This window comes from Gigantopelta aegis, chromosome 3 (genome assembly GCF_016097555.1).
Source record: "Gigantopelta aegis isolate Gae_Host chromosome 3, Gae_host_genome, whole genome shotgun sequence".
Taxonomy (NCBI): domain Eukaryota; kingdom Metazoa; phylum Mollusca; class Gastropoda; order Neomphalida; family Peltospiridae; genus Gigantopelta; species Gigantopelta aegis.
In genome coordinates, this window is record NC_054701.1 from 48,874,177 (window position 1) to 48,899,883 (window position 25,707).

Here is a 25,707-nt window from a genome sequence, read left to right on the forward strand (position 1 = left end):
GCGTGCAAATGAAGCGCTTTGTGAAAAAGCAAGTTATGGGCACTTAGCAGACCTTTCGCTTTCGCCCTAATTTACGTGCAAATGTAAGCATGTTTTCGCCATTAGAACTAGTCGACAGTGTCAATGACTGGATTTTAATTCATTTATGGGTTGCTTAGACCCACTTTCATCAAAATGGAACAATACCATGTGTGACATTATGGTCTAGCTAATATAATTGACATTCAGAAAATAATATCGAAAATATCGTCTGACCCTTAAATTCTTTTGAGTAGTATATATATATATGTATATATACTGAATAAAATAAGAAACTTCCGCAAACTTTGCTTGAACATAACTTGATGAAAACAAACCGGGGGAATAATTGTTATATGTGCGTTTAAAGAGTGTTCCATGATGCATCGTTTACCCACGTAATAACGGGTATGACCACCTCTTGAATTGACCACTGCAGTGCATCGCAGGCGCATAGAATTGACTAAAGTGTTGATTTCTGCCTGTGGAATATTGTTCCATTCCTGAATGAGCGCTTGACGAAGTTCGTTGACGTTAGCGGGTGGGTTGGGACGACGCCTCAATCGTCTGTCCAGACTATCCCAGACATGCTCGATGGGGTTGAGATCAGAACTTTTAGCGGGCCAGTCATCAATGAAATCAATGTTATTTGTCCTAAGAAAATTTACAGTGTCTAGCTGTATGAGAGGTGGCATTATCATGCTGAAAAATCGAGATGTTGGCGTTGTTATGGAACAGAGGAATGACGTGATGAGCGAGAATGTCATCGCGGTAACGTTGAGCATTTAAATTGCCATCAATGACGACTAGTGGTGAACGATAACCATGGGCAATGGCTGCCCAGACCATGACACAACCCCCACCCCCGAAACGATCTCGTTCAAGAACACAAGTCAGCATAGCGTTCATTTCTCCTACGGTAGACGCGCACCCTGCCATCACCACGTTGTAAAGAAAATCTGGATTCATCCGAAAAAAGAACTGTATTCCAGCGTCGCCGTATCCATCGAGTGTGTACACGTGCCCAATTAAGATGATTTAGACGATGACGTTGCGTTAAAACGCATCCGACGTAAGGACGTCGTGCATGTAAACCGTTCTCCCGCAGACGATTACGAACACTTTGCCCACTGATTCGGTTATTATGAAGCCCAGGTGTGTTAGCAGCAGTAGCAGTGGCAGTTTGGAATCGATTGCGCAAATGCGTGTTCATGATATAGCGGTCTTGACCACGCGTTGTAACACGCGGACGTCCACGACGTGGCAAGTCGTTGGTGCTTCCTGTCGTTCGAAATCTTACGCGAAGATTTCGTATCGCTCGACTAGAACTCCCAACATGCCTTGCAACGTCTTCTGTCGACATGCCAGCATCAAGCATGCCAATCGCCCGTTCGCGTAAATTATTGGGTATTCTTGGCATACTAAAAATGCTACAATGTAAAAAAACGTAAGACAAGTAAAACAAACTGACCGAATCCTACACGGGACATGTCGAACCATGCATGCACGTGCAAATTGAATTTCACGTTGTCGACGATTAACAGTGCAAAAATAATCCATAAAATTCATGAATCCTGATAATACAGCTCAAGGTTAATACTACCTATATAATTTCATTACACAATTAATTCTTTAACACAACAAATACTATATGTACAAATCGGAAGTTTCTTTTTTTGTTCAGTATATATATATATATATATATATATATATATATATATATATATATATATATATATATATATATATGCATGCATACATACATACATACATACATACATACATATCAGAGATGGGATAATCAGTAATCGTAATTGATTGTAATCGATTACAATGTTTCAGAATAGCATGTAGTCGTAATCGATTGCATTGCTAATGTAATCGTAATCGGCGATTAATTTCATGATTACTCATAATTTACATAATTAGAAATGTTTGACATAAACATTATTTTCGTGCCTATATCCAAGTAAGGTTCAAGCACACTGTCCTGAGCACACACCTTAGCTATCAGAACAATAATAAAACAACTTGTCTTCTACTACTATCATTTTCCTTAGAAACGGGAAATAATCATGACTGGATTATCAAACGAATGAAACCCTGAGGGATGAAACCACGTTCACATAATGGCATCTATCGTGTTTACGTTTGCTATATATATAAAAAGCACTTAAATGAATCGTTGCCCTGTAGTAATATACACACACACACACACACACATACATACATACATACATGCATACATACATACATACATACATGTGTAAGGCGGGTGGGGTTTTTACACAGTGTCGACAGAGAAATGTGAATGGAAAAAACAATAAAGGTAGATGAGCAGATGCAATTGATCGTGTAGCTTGTACAGTTTTAAGTTTGAGATTATCAGTCACTGGGGTTGAATCTAGAGCAGTCGGTAGAACAATTATATTGCCTACCCTCTTCCCCCAATTAATACCCCACGACAATTTTGTCAAAGGCGGTTGTATGTATTGCGTATAAAAAATCCCTTGCTGATAAATGGAAAAAATAAGCGGATTTCCTCTAAGACGAAATGTTAGAATGATCAATGTTTGACACAGAATATGTGATTAACAAGTCAATGTTCTCTGGTGGTGGTGGTAAACAAAATCAAATTAACGTTTTCTCTGTTACAAGTAGTGTGGCTAGGAAACCGTTTAGCCATGTATTCCTGACTCTCAAAACGTTGGGCGGGACGTAGCCCAGCGGTAAAGTGCTCTCTTGATACGCGGTCGGTGTGGGATCGATCCCCGTAGGTGGACCCATTGGCTGTTTCTCGTTCCAGCCAGTGCACCACGACATGTATATCAAAAGCCGTGGTTTGTGCTATCCCTTTTGGGTATAGTGCATATAAAATGAAAACATGTAGCGGGTTTCCTCTCTAAGACTATATGTCAAAATTACTAACTGTTTGACATCCAATGGCCGATGATTAATAAATCAATGTGCTCAAGTGGTATCGTTACACAAAAACTCTAAAACTGAAAAAGTTAGGTGTAAATGATGTATTTGTTGATCAGTAGAAGCTGCGAAGATTCAAGGGTCCTATATATGATTTTAGTTTGGTTAGTAAGTGGGTCACGGATATTTAACATTGCACAATAAAGCATCATATTATGTCTCTGTTTTTAAAATGTTTTGACCTGGTAGTTTTAAATACCGCACAAGTAAGTGTCACTCAATATGACCGTATTTGTTTTAGCATTTGTACCGATTTGTATTCTTTGTCATAACATGTTCTCTCTTGTGGGTGTGTTTTGTTGTTGGGTTGTTGGGTTTTTTGTTGTTGTTTTTTGTGCTGTTGCTAGTTACTGCCTGTCGTGAAGTAAATAACTCATATTGTTTACTTAACTAATTTTCGTGTCCACATCCACTTAAAGGGACATACTCTAGTTTTTAAACACTAAGGCATATTTTTTACTATTAGAGCCCTTTTTTGATAACTGAAATCACACTTTACTTAGACTTTATTGTTGAGATTATCCATTTCCCTACATTCAAAGTGTTTCTGGTCATCCTGGTGTTTTTAATATCATAAAATGCATTTCTCATATTTTTAAAAACGCACGTGCGTCTGAGAAGTAACGGTTATGGAGTCGAGTTTTGGTCTGTTTTTAGAGGGTATTTCACCATTTCAAAGTCACAGACTCATGTTGCACTCAACTGTAACTTTTTCCAAATGTGTTACAGGTTTGTAGACTAACTAAACTTAGTGTTAATTTTCACGGGTTGAAACTAGGGTATGCCCCTTTAAGGTTCAGGCATGTCTGTCCTATACACATATGGCATTGCTAGTTGTTCTGCACATGAGAAAAAGCATTGTCGGATCTGGATGGGTCACAGGAGAAGAAGTTATTTTTACTTTTTTTAAGATCGGTCATCCATAATATACGACACTAAATTGCCCCGAAAATATGTTTTTGAGCATCTTTATTTATTATTTTGAGCATCTTTATTTATAAGCCATATAACCGTAAATAAAATGTGTTGAGTGCGTCGTTAAATAACACATTTCCTTCTTTCCTTTATTTATAAATATTTCGGGGAGTATGTCCCTGAAACCTCTACAGATCTACAGTTCGGCTTATTTGCCATCTGGAAACTGAAACTTGCCCTTTTTGGAATGTTGTTGACAACCCCCCCCCCCCACCCCACCCCACCCCCCTCCCCCCGTACAAAATAAATCCTGGATCCGCGCCTGGGAGAGAAGTTCATTATTTTTCAAGAAGTTGTTTAATAGGTGTAATCGATCGTGTAGCCTGTTAGTCTAAATTCAAGGTTGTGTGTCACAAGTCGGCACAAAGAGACCGTACACATCCTAGAGTTAAGTAGCGTGACTACCGGCAACACGTTAACCATGCATAGCTGATACTCGGAGTGAAAAATAGGTAAGAGGTACACAATGTACATGTATTTGTTGATCAAAATTGCGAATATTTAAGGGTTTATATCAGATTTTGTTTTGGTTAGCGGGTAGGATATTTTATTACTCACCTGGCCAATGTCTGGGTGTGTAGTAAACATTTCATACGCACCACCATTTGTGCATTAGTTGCTAAATGATGTCATTTCGGTAAGCGATGTTACCGCTTGTCACATGAAAAATTGTTTTTGAATAATAAAACTAATAAATAATCATCAAAGAATTACTTGAAAAGGCATTTTATATTATTCTGTTTCCTAAATTACACAGTATTAAGCTGCTACATATAAATTGCACGGGGATGGTAGTGTGGTGCTTTCAAGAGCGTGTGTGTGTGTGTGTGTGTGTAATTGAGTGAGTGTGTGTTATCTTTACACGTATGTACCTATGTAATTTGTTTTGTTTTTGTTTTTGTTTCAGAAGACGTCCGTGTTAAAACTGAAACAGGGGCACAGAAACTAATATTCAGTTTTGTTCCAAGATGGGTGGATACAGTGAAATTGTAAACACTCATGTTTTAATCCTGTGATAGTATAAATGGACTTCAAGTTATGTAGAATACCAGATAATATATTGTCTTACACGTTCCACCCTTGGTGTTCTGGATTTGTAGAAACTATTTACATCTAGTAAATGATCAACATGGCACCCAAGTACTCCGTGTTCCTGTTCTGCTTAGTTCTGTTTTGGACTGCAAAACAGTGTATAGCTGAAGGAGTTGATTGCTGCGAGGTTTGTTCTTGTGTCTTTAATTCTCTGCTTTCGGGAACCATTGTGAATTGCCACAACAAGGGACTATCGTCAGTTCCATCCAATATTCCCCTGAACACATACGACTTAGATTTAAGCAACAACAGACTAAATACTGTTCGTAATTACTCTTTCACTGGATTGAAGTCCCTTCGATTCCTTAACCTAGGTATGAATAAGATAGCCTTGCTTGAGAAAAATGCATTCACTGGGTTGGACAATTTGCGTGTTTTGCGTCTCAATCAAAATATCCTCTTAATGAACTATACGACTTACCCTGAAATGGTATTTCTCCCTTTGAGTGGACTGCAAGAATTGTACATTGAAGATAATTTTGATAAAACTGATGGAGAGTATGCCGATAAAATATTTAAACCTCTGCGAGAACTTAAGATCTTACAACTAGACACGTTCTCGAGTCCAACATTTGGCGAAGGATTTACTCATCTTAAGCATCTTCGCCGGTTACTAATAGGTGGAGGTCGTATTAGATGTTCAATGACTATTCTGAAAAATAATACATTTAATGCTTTTCGTGCAGTACCTTTAGACGAATTGGTTATGACCCATTGTCTGCTTCGCCTACTCGAAGCTGGCTCTTTTCAGTTTTTTCCATACCTCTCGATTTTGAAAATACCTGAAAACAAAGTTGGAGTTAAAAACGTGCTTCGTTCACTGAACACTCTTAGAAGTAGAAATATGACTGAAATAAACATATCCAAAATTCGGTTTGATTCGCACAAGACGGATTTATTACGGATTGACGATTCAGTATTGACGACCGATGTAATTCGGTATTTAGCCAACATCTGTGTTACCAAGATAGATTTATCACGAAACAGGTTGATTTTTATTGATTTAAAGTTGCTAATAGATGAACGGTTTCTCTTTCGAAAATGCATAGAGTATATTGATTTATCGTTTAACCGACTAGATCAAAATGTAATTCTTCTAATGATTAAGGTCCACAGTTTCTCCAACCTTCGCATTCTAAATATTTCACAGCAGTTTGAAAAACATGATCCAGTTTCAGAAATCCAACAAGAACTAATATCAGACGTTAGTATTAAATATTTCACAAACGCAGATCATGAGGTTACATCTCTGCCAGACCGTCGCGAAAACTACATTAAGCAAAACCCACACTACTTTATAATACTCCCGCCAAAGCTGGAGGAGTTTTATATGGGAAATGCTAAGGGAAGCACGGGGCAAATCACCACCTCATTTAAACCCAACGCAACAGTCATCGATGGTCATATGCTGCGAGAACTCGGCCTATCATTTTTGGGGATAACCGATTTCACAGGAACAATTTCAGGATTAGAAAACCTTCAGAAACTGGATATATCGGGAAATGATGGAACACATTTCTCAGAGTTATTTTTTGATACATTTCCAAGTATTCAATACCTCAATCTAAACGATATGTCGATAGGAAATGATTTTGTCTTCTGGCACGGAAGACGATTATTTAAGAATTTAGTTAAACTGAAAAGTCTTCATCTGGCTAACAATAACCTTGCCCTTCTTCCTCGTGATATTTTCGTCGACAACATAAACCTTGAACATCTTGATTTGTCTTTTAACAGGTTTCAGTCTCTGCCTTTGAAAATAATCAATCTAAATGCGCTGACTTCTATTGTTATGACATTTAACTCCATTAGTTACCTTAACAAAGAAGAACGATATGCCCTCGATATGAAAACAATTTCAAATCCTGTCCGTATTTATTTAGATGGTAATGTGTTTGCATGTGGATGTGAAAGTAGGAGTTCAATAATGTGGCTATTTGAAACCAACGTTGTTCTTGACAACAAGGGCAACTACAGCTGTATTTCGGAACACGGTTTGGTTACTACAACATCTGCTATGATAGACCAAATTGAGCTGTTATTCAGGACGTGTTCTGGAAAATTGTGGTTGTTTATTGGTCTCTGCGGCTTAACTTTGATGTTAGCTACTTTCTTGTCTGTCATGCTAATTAGTCGACTCAAGACACGAATTATTTACTGGATTTTTAAAGTATTGGGTCATAATGTCGAGATCCCTAAACGAAAGGACTTTGAATATGATCTGTTTGTTCTTCATGCTGATTCTGAATACCAGTGGCTTTGTTACACTATGAGGTTAAATCTGGAGGAAGACCCACGAAGGAACATCCGACTCTGCCTCAAAGAGAGAAACATTCTACCAGGTGGAGCAAAGGCTGAGAGTATCGTTGAATGCCTTTACTCTAGCTGGAAATCTGTTATAATTCTTACCCCAGAATTTGTAGCTGATGAATGGTGTATTTTTGCTATGAGAACGGCCATTTATTCCATATCCACCCAGATGCCAAGTCGAGTTATTGTGCTTTGGGAAGAAAGCATGACTGTACAGCTAGTACCTGAAGAATTGCTTGCTGTGTTGGATGAACGAAGCATCATAACGTTTTCCTGGCAGGTGGACAACAATGATAAATTCTGGCATGACCTATACAAGATGATTATTGACTGACCATTGACTATTCACATTGCTAACTTAACCACAATTACATTTACTGTACGATGTCTCAATATGTTTATTAATTTTTAATATAACAAATGGAGAATGTTTGTATTTGTATGCTACTTATGTTATATAATATGTTAAAATCATTACTTTTCCTTTGCCCAACTAGAACACGGTAGCTCGATTAAGCGCCTCTATTCATTCCATGAGTTCAGTGATCAATGTTTACTTATCTATGCCCACAAAACCGGTATACCAGTCTATATACATTTATAAATCGTATATAACGTATTTTATTGTTGCGTATTTTATTTGTTAATACAAAAGATTAATGTGCGTAGTTTGAACAGTGGCGTTAGAAGCTGCGATGGTGGTGGTGGTGGTGGAGCAGTGAGTACTTCCGCTGTTTAAAAGGCGAATTAATATAATATACACCCCACACCCTAGAAGCTATCTTCCGAGAGCTTCGTAAGTTGATAACTTGTACCCAGTCCTATTTGTATATGAGCATTATATTGTAATAGAATATGTTTTCAATGCTGTATATTATAGATAGTTTTGTGTTTTAAACGTATCTAATTAGATGCGTGCACAATATTTTATTAAAGGTGCATGGTCCCTGCTCATGAACATAAACAAAATGATGCTCTCTCTCTCTCTCTCTCTCTCTCTCTCTCTCTCTCTCTCTCTCTCTCTCTCTCTCTCTCTCTCTCTCTCTCTCTCTCTCTCTCACGGTGAACAGATGAAAATACACTTTTAATAGTTTTTAATTAATATGTCTTTTTGTGTTTATCTCTTAGGGGTCTTTCATAACTATCGACATTTTCATGAAGGGGGTGGGGGGTGGGGGGAGATAATTCTAGCGAAAGCTTTATAAACGGTTAAAAATCGAAATAAATATCCCTTGCTAAATTAGTATTTTTTATGATTACTTTTATTAGCAGGTAGAGGAAGTCGTAAACAATAGTATGCTTGTGACAGTGTTTACAAAAATTGTGAACGACCCTTGTCATTTTTATTAATAGAAGGTTTAAGGATGGTTTTGTTTTATTTTCGCCGTTTGTATTTTGAGCTACGTTTTCTGTTAGAAAATAATAAAAACAAAAATCTCAGTTCAGTTCTTTTCTCTTTTTTCCCCCTGTTTAGCATTAAAAGCAGCATTAGCACTAGTAGTAAACAACATCTATTGTTATTTCTTAGTGAGTTAGTAATAATCGCCACCAATTGTCCGGACAACGCAGAGGCAGATCCAGGACATAGTTTTGCGGGAGGTGGTGGGGGGGGGGGGGGGCGGGCTAATGGGAAAAGGGCATATGGACCAAGTCGTCAAAAGGGAAATCCTAAAAATCCTAATGAAAAAAACAACTAAAAGAGTGAAAAAAGGGGAAACTTGAATGTTTTTAAAGGGGTTCTTGGTTCAACCCTCTTAGCACTGGCATTATATTGGGGGAGGGGGGGGGGGGGGGGGGCAAGCCACACTATGTATTTATGTATGTATGATTTTATAAAATTTGATACAGAAACAAAAAAGAAAAAAATGTCTGATTGGGGAAGTAGTGCCCCCCTCCACCCCCTCCCCTCGCAACGTCATTGCCCCTTGGACCCACCTCTGCCATGAGTAATAATTCGTAATAATACGTTATGGATTGCCCCAAAATTGTATTAAATGAATAGGTGCGTAGTTGACTGCGAGCGTGGGCGGGATCTCGGTATGTCAATAGGTTCTGTGTGAATTTTTTCCATTTAAATAATCGTGACAGTGTGGTGAGATATACCGGGGTGGGTGTAGGGTTTCTCTGATCCCTGAAAAATAATGTAATTAACCAATCACAATACAGAACACACTCGCCATCAGTTTACAATTTGGATTAGTTGGGTTTTTTCCCTCTAGACGCCAGGCACTAAGCCATTGTGAAAACATATTGGTAATACATCGGTCATCTATAGATCTCTTTGTAATTTTGCATTCACAGGGCCGTAACTAGCGAATGGGATAGAGGTAGTTACCCTTCATAAAATACGAAAAAGTGTCTTCTAAGTTTTAAAGTATCCTCTCTGTTTAGCTAGAGAAGACACTGTACACATATATTATTTTACCCTGCTATTTGTTGTTTTCACTACACCCCAATGTTTTGGGCTAGATAACACTCACGAGTATGTTAGAACATAAAATCATTAAAATTGCTGTTCTTGTTCTCGCAATAATAACAGCAAGCGCGGATCAAGGGGGAGGTGCTGGGGTACCTACCCTCTCCTTGAATTTCGAAGTTCTCCGAAAAATCCAGCCTGGTGTTTCTGGAGAAGACTGCCACATAGATAATGCATAATAATTTTAAATATTATAGGTGGTCTTTTCTTCTTCTTCGAACACTCAGTAGCTCGAACAAATGCTGATGTGGGTTGCAGGTTTTCCTTGGGGCCAAAGGTTCTATGTTCATACGTTATACATATCCCCTTTATAAGCGATACACCCCTTCGAGAAAGACTCTCATTCTGGGGTAGATGGTGAAAGAGAATATGAATACATATTTAGTCACAGTTGTTGATGCGTGCAGCGTACACCCATATACAGGTGTTGCACAATTTCCTGCACACGCGCCCGAGGCAGAAATGACAGGGTTCAAAGTGTTTAATGAGGATGGAGGATCCTCTTTGGCAGGGGAACAAATAATGTGTGTAGCTTCGTGGGTTAAACGACCCAAAGGTTGAGTCCAGTTAGAGACCTGTTAGGAGCATCGAACAAGTACCAACTCAGTTATCACCTCTCGAGGAAATGATAAACATAAGACACGTGAATATTAATTTAGTTGTGTTTTGTGACGGAACATGCTCTTAATATTGTTTTCACCTGTGGCGATATTAATTGTTTTACAGGCCCGTGTGCAGTTCCAATATGCACTTAAGCCCAGGTGGGCACTTTGTTACGTAATACCTCCTCGCGACCGTGGTCGAGCTGTGCCTAATACACACCCAGCCCAGGTGCGGAGGCCATGTGGCCAGTAGTTACGTAATACCTCCGCGAGTGCGGCTTTTACGGCCGTGATTTTGGCGACTAGGCGTCATCAAGTCTGGCCATCTAAGAAAAATATTCCGGCTTGGTCGCTGTGGAAATATCACTTGATAGGGGGAGGACCGCGTTGTACCCCCAGGCGATATTCGGATATTTTATGATAAATAGCTAGGGTTTTAGAGATATCAGGGAGAAACAAAAGGAGGGCTCCAGGGGATCGTTGTCCGTCCGGACTGGTAATTATATATTTCCTGCTCTGTTGTATAACCTTGATGTGATTGATGTGACTTTAAATATTTTAATACTGTATTATACCAATATTATTTAGACGGTGCTGCCGGTAATCTGACGCAGTAAACTGTAGGCTCACTGTTCTAATATATATAAAGCTTAACCAGTCATCCTAGAGGACCTAGGTAAACTGTAGGTTATTTTCTTTATTGTGATAGGTACCAGTACTAATTCTGTATTACAAGGTTACTGAATGAGTAGTTACGGGTTAATTAAAAATTAACCAGTTAGGAATAGAGTTGTAATTCCTTTATTAATTAAGTTGCTCTGGAAGCGTTTCTCAATTATCACACGTGTGGGTGTTGTGTCACGGTGAAGTGATTAGAATATTGTGTAAACTAGACACCTAGAGATTAACTAATTAAGTGATCAGTTCAGGGTTGTTATTATTTGTTGTTGTTAATTAACTACTGCGGCAGTACATTAGTCAGCGTAGTAATAATACAGATTCCAAAGTGTATTGTGTTTTTGTTGTGTTTTCTAGTGAACTAAACGTGCTATATTACTTATACTTTATATATAAGATCTTATCTCTGATCATACCTAGACGAGCCACGTGGGTATAACCACCCGTTACAGAGAGATCTAATAGATATACAGTTAGGAGAGATATTTTGATAATCGTGTTTTATTCAGTTACGGGTATTATAGGATCCCCGTGACAGGAGTGAAAATTGGGGGCTCGTCCGGGATCTGAAACGGGACATGCATATTTAAAAAAGTATTGTTTGTAAATGGGAGCTTTATAAATTATTTTTACAAATTAACTAGAAGTAGCAACGTTGTTCACTAGAAAATTAATTAATAATAAGTGCGTCATATCTAAACATGGATAAGAATTTGCTGGATAGGCCTACGCTCAGTGTAGTGGAGATTAAGCGAGCACGTAAGGCCGAATTAGTTGAAATCGCGGGTGAGCGAGAAATTGATTTAACATCAGTTAAAACCTTAGGTGATATAAAGACAATTATTATCCAGGAAGTTTTTGGTGATAGGCCTGTTATGGAAGACAGTGAGATTGTTCCAGAGATAGAGATAAATGAGTTAAGTGTGGAACAACAATTAGCTTTTAAAAAGCTTGAGTACGAAAGAGAGGAACGTGCATTAGATAGAGAGAGAGAGAGAGAGAGAGAGAGAGAGAGAGAGAGAGAGAGAGAGAGAGAGAGAGAGAGAGAGAGAGAGAGAGAGAGAGAGAGAGAGAGAGAGAGAGAAGAAGAGAGAGAGAGAAGAGAGAGAGAGAGAGAGAGAGAGAGAGAGAGAGAGAGAGAGAGAGAGAGAGGGAGAAGAGAGGGAGTAGAGAGGGAGAGAGAAGATAGAGATAGAGAAGATAGAGAGAGAGGGGGATAGAGAGAGAGAGAAAGAGAAGAGAGGGATAGAGAAGATAGAGATAGAGAATTCCAGTTAGCAAAATTAAAAGTGGAACATGAGTTAAAGTTGAATACTGAAGAAGTTAGACGGGAGGTAGGAAATGGTTTTAACATGTCGGAGGCTTATAGATCAGTGCCTGTATTTGACGATCAGGAGGTAGATATGTTCTTCCAACTTTTTGAACGGGCCGCTAAGCAGCTAAATTGGCCGCAGTCTAAGTGGACATTGTTAGCCGTGTCTAAGTTTAAGGGGAAGGCTAGTGTAGCTTATAATTCAATGAGTGATGAGCGAGCAAGTCAGTACGACCTAGTTAAGGCGGCAGTGTTGAGTGCTTATGAATTACGACCTGAGGATTATCGTTTACGGTATAGCGAGTTGAGAAAAACGCAGGGTTAGTCTTATAGTGAGTTTGTGGCTAAGAAGGCAGGGATGTTTGATAAATGGGTGGTGTCTCATCAGGTAGAGTCATATACCGAGTTACGGGAGTTGTTGATCTTACAGGACATTAAAAATGGATTACCAGTTAGCTTACGTATTCATTTAGAGGATCGTGATGTCAAAAAGATAGAGGAGGCAGGCATAGTGGCAGATGACTACGTGTTAATACACAAAGCTCAGGCAGTACAGGATAGCTCTTTACAACAGGGTGATAAGAAGAAATTTCAGCCAGGTTTTTCCCGGGAAAGTAACTATCGGGGAGAGTCATCTAGTTGGTCAGCTAGTCAGGCAAGGAATGCACCTGGTGGGCAAAGTAAGGATAAGCCTGCATTATCAGCCAATGCACAAACTTTTCGTCCACATTGCAGTTACTGTAAAAAGGATAACCATCTTGTCGGGGACTGTTTTAAAAGGAAACGCGATAACGCGCAAGTGGTCGGTTTAGTGAGGTCAGCTCCGTTAGCAAGATAGTTAACGGTTAGTCCCATGGCAGAGAAAGTAAACCCGTATGTGTCCACTGGTATGGTTTGTGATGTGAAACAAGAATTGAGTCCTAAGGCAATATCAATCTATCGAGATACAGGCTGTAGTCAGTCACTGATAACGCAAGAGTGTTTAGCTGGTATTAAGAATTCAGATACAGGACGTAGTTTGTCCTTAACCTCGGTTACTGGAGAAAAAATGGTTGTCCGGTTACATAACGTTTTCTTGTGTTCGAAGTTTGTGACGGGACCAGTCATTATGGGTGTTGTGAAGGACTTGCCTGTTGAAAACATAGGAGTTTTGTTGGGTAATGATTTGACTAGTCAGTGTTGTCAGCCGAAATGTGACCAATTGTTAATTAAAGACAGCCCTTTACCAATAGAAGAGAGTGAGGTTCCTGAGATTAGTTATCCTGTGTGTGTAAAGACTAGGGCTATGGCCAGAAGGGTAACACGAGACCCCGAGGATATTTGTGATTTGTCTGATACTTGTGTGAGCCATGAAATTGGAGTGGATGAGGATATCAGTAAAATGGTAGATAAGTCAACTGAGGAACTAAATGTGGTGGAACCTGTTGACCTCCCGCAGAGGGTAAATGAACCAGTTGTGTTTTATAGAGGGGCCTTACCTTGTAATAGACAAGAGTTAATTCTAGAGCAGGGGGCTGATCCAAATTTGTTGGCAGCTCGCACTACCTTGTTAACTGAGGGTGAGATGGAGGATCAGATGTCAGGTTATGATATGGACAAGGGAGTATTAATGAATAAGAGAGTTAGAGATAGGAAGGCTAGGAAGCAACTTAGCCATGCTCAGAGCAAAATAAAATCAGTGTTTGATAGGAAGACTAAGAGTCGGGAATTTAAACCAGGGGATACGGTGCTGCTGTACCTTCCCATTAAACGGGGTTCATTGCAGAACAGGTATTTCGGGCCCTATGTTGTGCACAAACGGGTTAATGAGACAGGGTATGTGATAAACACTCCTGATAGGGTTAGGAAAAGTAGGTATTGTCACATCAATTTGCTAAAAGGTTATTTTGACAGACTGCCGATAGTTCCAGAGTTACCGGTCCAAATTGAGAGTCATTCAATTTCCTGTGATGACGTCAAGACTGCAGAGATCAAATTAACCAACAGCCAGATTCTAGCAGACTTGAACCCCCAGCGAGAAACGTTCACTACGCTGATACAAGACAATGTTTCCATTTGTCAGGACCTTCCAACGGTTACCAATACCTTAAGCCAGGATGTGCGCTTGGAACCCAACGCTACACCGATTCGACAGCATGCCTATCGGAGAAAACCTGGAAAACGTGCGACACGGAAAAAGAAGGAAAAGAAGTTCCAGTGGTCCGATGAATGCGAGAAGTCATTCAACCGTCTCAAGCAGATGTTCTCCTCGTCTCCCGTGATGGCAGCACCAGACTACCGAATGCCTTTCAAGCTAGCTGTGGATGCTAGTGACGTGGGAGCTGGAGCTGTGCTGTTCCAGGAAGACGAAAATGGACTGGACCATCCTGTAAGTTTCATCTCCAAAACGTTTGACAAACACCAGGTGAACTATTCCACTATAGAGAAGGAAGCTTTGGCCATGGTACAAGCTCTGAAGCATTTTCAGATCTACGTGAAATCGGCAGTGCATCAAGTGGTGGTCTTTACTGATCATAATCCGCTTACCTTCATTCATAGAATGAAAGCCACCAACCAGAGAGTTTTGAGATGGAGTCTTCTTCTGCAAGAATTCCCAATTACCAGTGAACATATCAAGGGCACATCCAATGTAATCGCTGATGCCCTGTCCCGAAATTGAACGTTATGATAATGTGTTGACATTCTTGATTTCTGTTTTGTTTTTATATATTTTATTTGTATACCAGGGACTCAGAGACTCAGTGTGATTACTGGTAGTCACCTTATTACATGTGTTATAAATGCCCGGATGCATCGGTTAACGCACTTTTTGTTTTAATGTAGTATATTTCCCTATTTCTAGAGTAGAGGAAATATCCTTTTTGAGGTGTGTGTGTGTGACGGAACATGCTCTTAATTTTGTTTTCGCCTGTGGCGATATTAATTGTTTTAGAGGGCCGTGTGCAGTTCCAATATGCACTTTGTTACGTAATACCTCCGCGTGACCGTGGTCGATCTGTGCCTAATACACACCCAGCCCAGGTGCGGAGGCCATGTGGCCAGTAGTTACGTAATACCTCCGCGAGTGCGGCTTTTACGACCGTGATTTTGGCGACTAGGCGTCAGCAAGTCTGGCCATCCAAGAAAAATATGCCGGCTTGGTCACTGTGGAAATATCACTTGATAGGGGGAGGACCGCGTTGTACCCCCAGGCGATATTCGGATATTTTATGATAAATAGCTAGGGTTTTAGAGATATCAGGGAGAAACAAAAGGAAGGCTCCAGGGGATCGTTGTCCATCCGGACTGGTAATTATATATTTTCTGTTCTGTTGTATAACCTTGATGTGATTGATGTGACTTTAAATATTTTAATACTGTATTATACCAATATTATTTAGACGGTGCTGCCGGTAATCTGACGCAGTAAACTGTAGGCTCACTGTTCTAATATATATAAAGCTTAACCAGTCATCCTAGAGGACCTAGGTAAACTGTAGGTTATTTTCTTTATTGTGATAGGTACCAGTATTAATTCTGTATTACAAGGTTACTGAATGAGTAGTTAAGAGTTAATTAAAAATTAACCAGTTAGGAATAGAGTTGTAATTCCTTTATTAATTAAGTTCCCCTGGAAGCGTTTCTCAATTATCACACGTGTGGGTGTTGTGTCACGGTGAAGTGATTAGAATATTGTGTAAACTAGACACCTAGAGATTAACTAATTAAGTTATCAGTTCTGGGTTGTTATTATTTGTTGTTGTTAATTAACTACTGCGGCAGTACATTAGTCAGCGTAGTAATAATACAGATTCCAAAGTGCATTGTGTTTTTGTTGTGTTTTCTAGTGAACTAAACGTGCTATATTACTTATACTTTATATATAAGATCTTATCTCTGATCATACCTAGACGAGCCACGCGGGTATAACCGCCCGTTACAGAGAGATCTAATAGATATGCAGTTAGGGGAGATATTTTGATAATCGTGTTTTATTCAGTTACAGGTATTATAGGATCCCCGTGACATGTTTTGGGGTTTTTTAAAAATCATTTAGGTAGAAATCCATTAGGTTTTTTTTTTGTGGATATTAAAATAATGAACATTTTAGGCCTATTTTGACAGTCTGTTTTGTGAATTAATTTTATTCTGAAAAATATATATACATAGACTATTAAAAAATTTGCTTCCTTTGGTTGTTCAGTGTATATATAAAGATCTCCAAAAATAAACTCTTGCCCTCGGCACCACACCCCAATATTTGAATAAGTAACAGTTATAGAGTCGAGTTTAAGTCTATTTTTAGAGGGTATTTCACCATTTCAAACTCACAGACTCATGTTTCACTCAATTGTAACTTTATCCAAATGTGTTACAGGCTTGTAGATTATCTGAACTTAGTGTTAATTTACACGGGTTGAAACTAGAGTATGTCCCTTTAAGACAGTACGTGCTTTTTGCATAACGAAACCATATTGATTTATTTGAAACACAACCGGTGATTGGCTGCATAAAACCCGTACTGCATTGAGACAGCACTGATTAGTATGAATTCTCGTAGCATTAATTCTACAACTGCAGGGATTGACATTAAACGTCATTTGTCAGTTTATGTGTCAGCAGTAAATGTGCAGACAACACTGCGTATAAGCCGAACATCTGCCATGACGGTGGCGGGCATCGGGGGACTTGTCCCCTTGCTACTGCTGGGTGTGGTTCAAGGGGGCCGGTATCACACTGTATGCGAGCCTGTAAGGAATGAAACGGTGTACGACTATCGTGCTGACAGATTGGACGGTACATATGTTAGTATAAGAAGTGAACTGCGCGATAGCGTAACACTATTGCTGAATGTCGCTACCTTCTGAGGTAAGTTCATTACTGTTGTTTAATAATATTGGCATGATTTTAGAATTATATTGTACGTACAGCATGAGAGGGTTTTGGGGGCTGAACCCCTCCCTGCTCAAGTACATTTTTTTTCTTATTTTTTTTCAATACATTTTCATGAAGAATATGTCTCCATAAGCGTACGACCGGCCTCGGTGGCGTCGTGGTTAGCCCATCGGTCTACAGGCTGGTAGGTAATGGGTTCGAATCCCAGTCGAGGCATGGGATTTTTAATCCAGATACCGACTCCAAACCCTGAGTGAGTGCTCCGTAAGGCTCAATGGGTAGGTGTAAACCACTTGCACCGACCAGTGATCCATAACTGGTTCAACAAAGGCCATGGTTTGTGCTATCCTGCCTGTGTGAAGTGCAAATAAAAGATCCCTTGCTGCCTGTCGTAAAAGAGTAGCCTATATGGCGACAGTGGGTTTCCTCTAAAAAAAACCCAGTCAGAATGACCATGTTTGACGTCCAATAGCCGATGATAAGATAAAAAAATCAATGTGCTCTAGTGGCGTCGTTAAATAAAACAAACTTTACCTTTACTTTACCATAAGCGTACGACTACGAGACAGAGGGCGGGGGGGGGGGGGGCAAAACCTCAAATTCGGGCAAAAATGATGCAGATATTCGGACAAAATGTGCTACCTTCAAAATTAGTTGTAATCCATGTAAAAATGCGTAGTGATTCGTTTGCATCCCTATAATATTATAACTGGTAGTAATATATATAATGCTAATATGAATAAATGTTGTCCAGACTCGGGCATTTTCATTTAATTCGGGCAAAAGCCAGCCTGCCCCCCCCCCCCCCCCCCCCCCCCCTTTACAAAAATAAAAACCTGTACGTCTATGCATGTCTCGATCCCCTATAAACTGATAAACGTCGCTCGTCAGTCTACCGCAAACCCTGATAAAACGCGCTGGTTTCATCAAAATAAATAATGGAAGGAAGGAAGTGGTTTAATTAACGACGCACTCAACACATTTTATTTACGGTTATATTGCTTCGGACATATGGTTAAGGACCACACAGATATTGCGGGAGGAAACCCGCTGTCACCACTACATGGGCTACTGTGTTCGATTAACAGCAAGGGATCTTATATATACACCACCCCATAGACAGGATAGCACATACCACGGCCTTTGATGTACCAGTCGTGGTGAAATAAATAATGATCGGAGTAATACTGCAAACAAGCTTTGTCTGTGAAAGGCATGTTGACATTTAATGGAATTGGCATTTAATGTAACTGGTTTAGCTGAGAAGTCGTCAACCCAGTAATAATACTTATCTCAGGTCAATGGAAAGGTTCTGATTTAGTGTTTAATTTGACGGCAAAACTTCAGACCATTCCAGAATTAAATAAAGACAGAAATCATTAAATACACATTAATTTTAACATCAAACTTTTATTATGTTATGACAATATAGTTTAAATAAATCCATTAATGCTCATTAATTATTGTAAAAAAACGTTGGAAACGGGGTGGGGGGGGGGGGGGGGTAGAGCAGGGGGTGGTGCAGGGGGTACTTCCCCGCTAATTGAAGATTATGCATTACGACTCCTGTTAAAAAGTGAAATAAAATGAACTGTCACCACCACACACCCCTACCCACACCCACCCCTACCCCTACCATCACCACAACTGGTATACCAAAGGCCGTAGTATGTGCTATCCTGTCTGTGGGACGGTGCATATAAAAGATCCCTTGCTACTAATGAAAAAGAAATGTAGCAGGTTTCCTCTTTAAAAATATGTCAAAATATTTACTACATGTTTGACATCCAATACCCGATGATTAATAAATCATTGTGCTCTAGTGGTGTCATTAAACAAACTAACCGGTTTTCGTCTAGTTTACATTATACAGGTTAAAAGTTGTGTGTCCCGTTTCTCTGAACTTTTTGTTTATACAAAGTTCTAAATGATGGCGACGAAACTAACAATATTGCACAAAGGCTTACTAATAAAAAGCGGAGTCTTTTTAAAGTCGCTAACAAGTTTTCGAGATATGTACGTCATATTGTTTCGTATTAAATTAATTTAGAGCTTCAATAGCAGGCCAACCACGTTGGAATTGTTAAAATTATTAATTTGGCAATCATTTGTAGGTCTAAATAATGGTTTGTTAAACTATAATAAACGGAAATAGTTTACATGGTCTAAAAACTAGGATTAGTAACTTTGAAAGATGTGTGTGCTTGCGTGCGCGCGCGCGTGCGTGCGTGTGTGTGTGTGTGTGTGTGTGTGTGTGTGTGTGTGGTAAACGATGTCCTTTAGTCAAGTTAAGTTCAAGTTCAGTCAGTCAAGAAGTCAGAGCCGAGTTGCTTAACCATGGCAGTGTAATAGAACCTTACTTGGATTTATATTCGCAGTGTGAACGATAAAGCGATTAACGCATTCAAAATCGTATCTCTGCACAGTTTAGTCCAAAGGTTGTTTTAATAAGATTGTGACAGTTAACGGCTATTCCAGAATTGATCAGATGTGGGAGTGGGGAGGGAGAAAGAAAGACATGTTTTATTTAACGACGCACTCAACACATTTTATTTACAGTTATATTGCGCCAGACATATGGTTAAGGACCACATGTATTGAGAGAGGAAACCCGCTGTTGCCACTTCATGGGCTACTCTTTCCGATTAGCAGCAAGGGATCTTTTATATGCACCATCCCATAGACAGGATAGCACATACCACGGCCTTTGATATAGCAGTCCTGGTGCACTGGCTGGAGCGAGAAATAGCCCAATGGGCCCGCCGACGGTGATCGATCCCACACCGACCGCGCATCGAGCGAACGCTGTACCACTGGGCTACGTCCCACCCGGGGGGAGGGAGAGCGGGCGATATGTTTTATATTATACTCAGTCACGAAATCGAATTTTATGACACAAGTATATAGATTTAGATATAAATCTAGACATATAGATATAGATATATTTTAAAATGAAGCAGACTGGGCACAAAAAATTACGGCGTTCCTTGTCTCCTTCGACCGATCATCACCAAAACACTCATAAATCACTGTCGGAAACTTCGTTTATAAGACTGCCACTTCCCATATCCATTCATCTTGCCGTGTGGGGAAATGGGTGTTATCAACGTCATCATACCAATGTAGGCCCAGCTGCACAGCTTCAGACTATATTTTTGTTTTAATTTTTAAAAGCTTAATTTGGAAAAATTAAGATTTAACAACTTGATATGGGTTTTCCCCCGACGCCATATAACCGTAAAATAATGTGGTGTGTCGTTAAATAAAACATTTCTTTGGTTCTCTTTCAGGTTTCACTCCTCAGTACTGGCAGTTAAATGCACTTATGTCAGAACTGAGTTATCTTCCTTTCACCATCATTGGCTTTCCGTGTAACCAATTCGGGCATCAGGAACCGGGGAATAACGCAACTGAGATCCTCAACGGATTGTACTACGTTCGTCCTGGACTGCAGTTTACTCCTCTGTTCCAGCTCATGTCCAAGGTGGATGTAAACGGGCACAGAGAGCATCCCCTCTTCTCTTACTTGAAGGTTAGTTCATCCGAAGATCAATTTAGATAAATATTACAGTGGTATGTGATATCCTGTTTGTGGGATGGTGCATATAAAATATCCCTAGCTTCTAATGCAAAAATGAATGTGCTGTTCTCTGTGACTGTTAGAATTACCAAATGTTTGATATCCAATAGCCGATGATTATTAAAACAATGTGCTCTAGTTAGTGTTGTTCCAGTGATCGATTATAATTTAAAAAATTATCAGATTGGCTCTTACGATGTGATGATCAATTATAAAAATCCATAATCGATTGTGTGGAAAAATGTTAGCTGTAACTGATCCTCCAGTTTAGATGATAAAATTGAAGGAAATATACAGTGGTTTCGGTTTGTTTTCATGTGTACATAAAGCAAACTTATATTAAATAGTTAATAACAGAACAATTGGCCATTTGCAGCGTGCACCCGACAATAGGTACATGGTCCTTGTAATTCAAAGCCGTCTCATGGTCATGGAATTCTAACCCGACTGTGTAATCGAAAGTTGATCGGTTGGTGCCAACCGATTAAAACCGACGATCGATGATAAAATCTCAACCGATTCCCAAAACTAGCTCTAGTGGTGTCGTTAAACAAAACAAACTTTAAATAAACATTATCTCATCTAATTCATCGCATAATTCGTCCTTGTTTCTATGTCAAAAAAGTACTGTTCGTTAAGTTAGTTGAACGTTGTTTTTCACTTAGATAAATAGATTTGTTTCATCATGATATATTGATTAATGTGTTTATCCTGCAATCACTTTATTGATTATGTATTGTTAAGGTATGATAAGTAGATAAATTTCTATATTTTCGGTCACTGACCAAAAATATAGCTTTTTGGGACGAAATTACTTTTACATTAATTATAAAGAAGCAAAGGAATATTGTATTGTCCATAGTTATTTATTTTTGTCATTTCCAGATATGGTTTTGAGTTTTAAAAACAGTTTTCAACCCAAGAAAAAATAAACAAATTATTGTTCTTTAAGAACTATTTTGTTTCGGTTCTTTATAGATATTGTAGATAACCTTCACAGCATAAAGACAGGTGTAACAGATAAAAATAACCTCCACTGAGGGGATTCGAACCACAGACTCTCAGTATGAACTCGTTCTAAGCAGTGCACCACGACTGGTATATCATATGCCGTGGTATGTGCTATCCTGTCTGTGGGATGGTGCATATAAAAGATCCTTTGCTGCATTAGGAAAAATGTAGTGGGTTTCCTCTGATAACGAGTCAGAATTACCAAATATTTGACATTCAATGGCCAATGATAAGTTAATCAATGTTCTTTAGTGGTGTCATTAAACAAAACTAAACAGTATGAAAGTTCAGCGCTCTACCAACTGAGCTAATAGGGAAATTCTCACTTGTTACTGCCAGTAGCAGCACTTTATACCAACACTACTACACAGTAACCAGTTATTCTCTATGATAGGTGTATTTTACACCAATTTCGCCATTTTAATGTTTCATAATTTAATCGAGATACTTGAATGTATAGTGCAGCGTGATGTAGTTCAGTGGCAGGACTCTTGCCTGAGTTGCGCTGGGTCGTTGGATCGATCTCCAGAACGAACAGTCCCATTTGGGTTTCACCCCTTTCCAACCAGTGTCCCACGACTGGCAGATCAAAGACCATGTTATGTGATCCTTTCAATGATAGTGTATTCAAAAGAGCCCTTGCTGCTCTTCAATAAGACTAGCCCATGCGGCGGCATTTTCTGTCTGGACTAAAGACGACGCCACACGATACGAGTGTCATGTACGAGAATAGCTGATGGCATAGCAGCCGATGAAATTGTAATGTTTGTCATATCACAATCAGCTATTCTCGTGACTTATTCTCGTAAAGACTGGCCTCGGTGGCGTCGTGGTTAGGTCATCGGTCTACAGGCTGATAGGTACTGGGTTCGGATCCCAGTCGAGGCATGGGATTTTTAATCCAGATACCGACTCCAAACCTTGAGTGGGTGCTCCGCAAGGCTCAGTGGGTAGATGTATACCACTTGCACCGACCAATGATCCATAACTGGTTCAACAAAGGCCATGGTTTGTGCTAGCCTGCCTGTGGGAAGCGCAAATAAAAGATCCCTTGCTGCCTGTCATAAAAGAGTAGCCCAAGTGGCGACAGCGGGTTTCCTCTAAAAAAAACAAGTGTCAGAATGACCATATGTTTGACGTCCAATAGCCGATGATAAGATAAAAAAATCAATGTGCTCTAGTGGCGTCGTTAAATAAAACAAACTTCTTTTTTATTATTCTCGTAAGAGGCACTCTTATTGGGAAGCGTCGCATTAAGTGCTGCAATGACAATAAGTTGCACATGATTAACTAAAGTAAAACAACATTTTATATTCCTTTTTCACGAATTTGTCAAACAGTCAGTCGCCTTTTTGCATGGTCACGTGGTTGCCTAATTTGAACTCAGTAAGAAATCTGCTCACGGTCATTAACAAACATTTTTTATTTATTTTTAGGAATCGTGTGCTGTTCCATCAGCATCGAACTACGATAAAACTGAAAGTTTCTGGAACCCTATTAAAGTGAATGACATTGCATGGAACTTTGAAAAATTCCTTATTGATCGTAATGGCTATCCTGTTCTGCGGTTCAAACCGGAAGTTGAACCCCGGCAACTTCGGGGAATAATTACAATCATGATGGATGAGACGCTGTCACGGGAGGAGAAAGAAATGTACATTTCAATGGAAGTTCAAAGATTGGAGCAAAAACTCCAGATGCGACCCAACAGAATTCATTAGAATAATTCAGTATAATTTTATGAATGCCTCCCCCAAAAACCAAACTGTAATTCTATTAAGAGCTATTCAGAAATGATCACATAGCAATCCACTTCACCCACAAATAAAAATGGTGCATTATCTCGTCAAGAACAATAAAATAAAAATACTAACAGAAATAAAAAAAGAAAGAATATAAGATCTAATACATATATGAAAATGAAACATATGTACACTCTCACTCTCTCTCTCTCTCTCTCTCTCTCTCTCTCTCTCTCTCTCACTCACTCACTCACTCACTCACTCACTCACTAACTCACTCACAAAAACGATCACACACACAAAAAAACGATCACACATATCACACACACACACACACACACACATGCTCATACACAACACAAACACACGGCGTTGCAGTATTCAACGGGTACACCATTAACTACTTTATAAAAGAATACTGCTGTTTAACTCGCTATAGATTAGTACTAAGATATATATCGTTATTCTAATAGAATACATACGTCACTATTAATGCGTCTTACCGTTATTATTGGACATTATTATTTTATTTATCCATATTTATTGGTGGTGAAGATATTGCTGTCGATTATCATTCTTTACATGGGTTTTTGTTTTTCGTTTGTTTGTGTTTGTTTCGTGTGTGTGTTGTTTTAGGAGTTGATCCAGTTTTGGATATTTGCTGTTTCGCTGACCTCGAAAACGGCAATACATGATGAGCCATCCACAAGCCAGTGACATGGTCGGGCAGCTCTGAATATGCCAAATAAAAATCGAGAATTTGTGCATTTGACTCGATGTGTTTATTTTGGTATCGCCGAGACGCGAGATCGGTGTAATAGTAAAACAAACCCATTTGAACGTCCGTGTGCAAACAAATGACATAAAAGATCTTAATAAAGACGTATAAATCTCGTATAACTGTGTTCTGTCTTTGTTGTAATGTTCCACGTAATATGTTATGCAGGAAAATGGTAAATGTTACGCCCTGGTATCTAAATATAAGCACCAATTTGTTTTCCTGGCATGTGGACAACAATGATAGATTCTGGCATGACCTATACAAGATGATTATTCGCTGACCATAACTATTCACATTGCTAACTTAACCACAATTACATTTACTGTACGGTGTTTCATTATGTTTATTAATTTTGAATATAACAAATGGATAATGTTTGTATTTTTATGATACATTATGTACGACGGACGTTGAACACGTGAAAATGCACTTTCAATAGGTTTTAATTAATATGGCTTTTTGTGTTTATCTTTCATAACTCCTATAAGCCTAAATAGTGGGGTGGCTTAGGGGAATGGTCGTGACTTGCTGGCCTAAAGCAACAAATTTGGCACAGTTTTACTACAGGACAGTACATAGTTTTAGAGGGAGCTACTCGATTTTAGAGGTCAAGATCATGGTCAACAGTCAAATTTAGACTATCCAGAAAAGCTGTTTCAAACCACATTATGCATATATTTACCCAAAGCATGTACAAAATGTTAGAGATTACCCCCGCCACCAATTTAGATGTCAATGTCAAAGGTCAAAATCAAATTAAAATGGTATTCAAGAAATTCAGAAATTTGTTTTTAATTTCGCACAATTAAACTAGTACTTTCATAGCCAAACCAAGTACGTATCACACGCTCTTTATGCAGATGATATGGCCATCTGGAGCTCTGCTGAGAAACTAAACGTTGCAGTGTGCCAAGTACAGGACACCCATAACCTCATCAATGAGTGGTCCAAAACCTGGAAAGTTTAGATCACCAGCAAAAAACCACGGTCACGACATGTTTTTCCCTCTCAAACAAGGAAAGAAGGAAGGAAATGTTTTATTTAATGACGCACTCAACACATTTAATTACGGTTATATGGCGTCAGACATATGGTTAAGGACCACAGATATAGAGAGGAAACTCGCTGTCGCCACTTCATGGGCTACTCTTTTCGAGTAGCAGCAAGGGATCTTTTATATGCACCATCCCACAGACAGGGTAGTACATACCACAGCCTTTGATATACCAATCGTGGTGCACTGGCTGGAACGAGAAATAGCCCAATGGACCCA

General features: G+C 39.2%; 3 protein-coding genes across 3 annotated transcripts; all 3 read left to right on the top strand.

Annotated features, from left to right (window-relative positions):
• Positions 1-5,085: 5,085 nt before the first annotated feature.
• LOC121368689 (leucine-rich repeat-containing protein 4-like) lies at positions 5,086-6,573 on the top strand. Its single transcript, XM_041493427.1, has 2 exons — positions 5,086-6,054; positions 6,534-6,573. The coding sequence occupies exons 1-2, from the start codon at positions 5,096-5,098 to the stop codon at positions 6,571-6,573; spliced, it is 999 nt and encodes a 332-aa protein (XP_041349361.1). The 5' UTR covers positions 5,086-5,095.
• On the top strand, positions 6,498-7,914 carry LOC121390621 (toll-like receptor 4). The gene has a single exon (XM_041522487.1). It carries the CDS (start codon positions 6,641-6,643, stop codon positions 7,709-7,711), a length of 1,071 nt encoding a protein of 356 aa, XP_041378421.1. The 5' UTR covers positions 6,498-6,640; the 3' UTR covers positions 7,712-7,914.
• Positions 7,915-16,968: 9,054 nt separating this feature from the next.
• LOC121368167 (epididymal secretory glutathione peroxidase-like) lies at positions 16,969-24,550 on the top strand. Its single transcript, XM_041492783.1, has 3 exons — positions 16,969-17,293; positions 20,611-20,852; positions 23,348-24,550. The coding sequence occupies exons 2-3, from the start codon at positions 20,646-20,648 to the stop codon at positions 23,630-23,632; spliced, it is 492 nt and encodes a 163-aa protein (XP_041348717.1). The 5' UTR covers positions 16,969-17,293; positions 20,611-20,645; the 3' UTR covers positions 23,633-24,550.
• The last annotated feature ends 1,157 nt before the right edge of the window (positions 24,551-25,707 follow it).

Coding starts and splice junctions, on each gene's coding strand:
- LOC121390621 (XM_041522487.1), top strand. CDS start 6,641: ATGTCGATAGGAAATGATTTTGTCTTCTGGCACGGAAGACGATTATTT.
- LOC121368689 (XM_041493427.1), top strand. CDS start 5,096: ATGATCAACATGGCACCCAAGTACTCCGTGTTCCTGTTCTGCTTAGTT. Junction 6,055..6,533: donor ATAGATTTATCACGAAACAG/GTTGATTTTTAT, acceptor GAACAATTTCAG/GATTAGAAAACCTTCAGAAA.
- LOC121368167 (XM_041492783.1), top strand. CDS start 20,646: ATGTCAGAACTGAGTTATCTTCCTTTCACCATCATTGGCTTTCCGTGT. Junction 20,853..23,347: donor CCCTCTTCTCTTACTTGAAG/GTTAGTTCATCC, acceptor ATTTATTTTTAG/GAATCGTGTGCTGTTCCATC.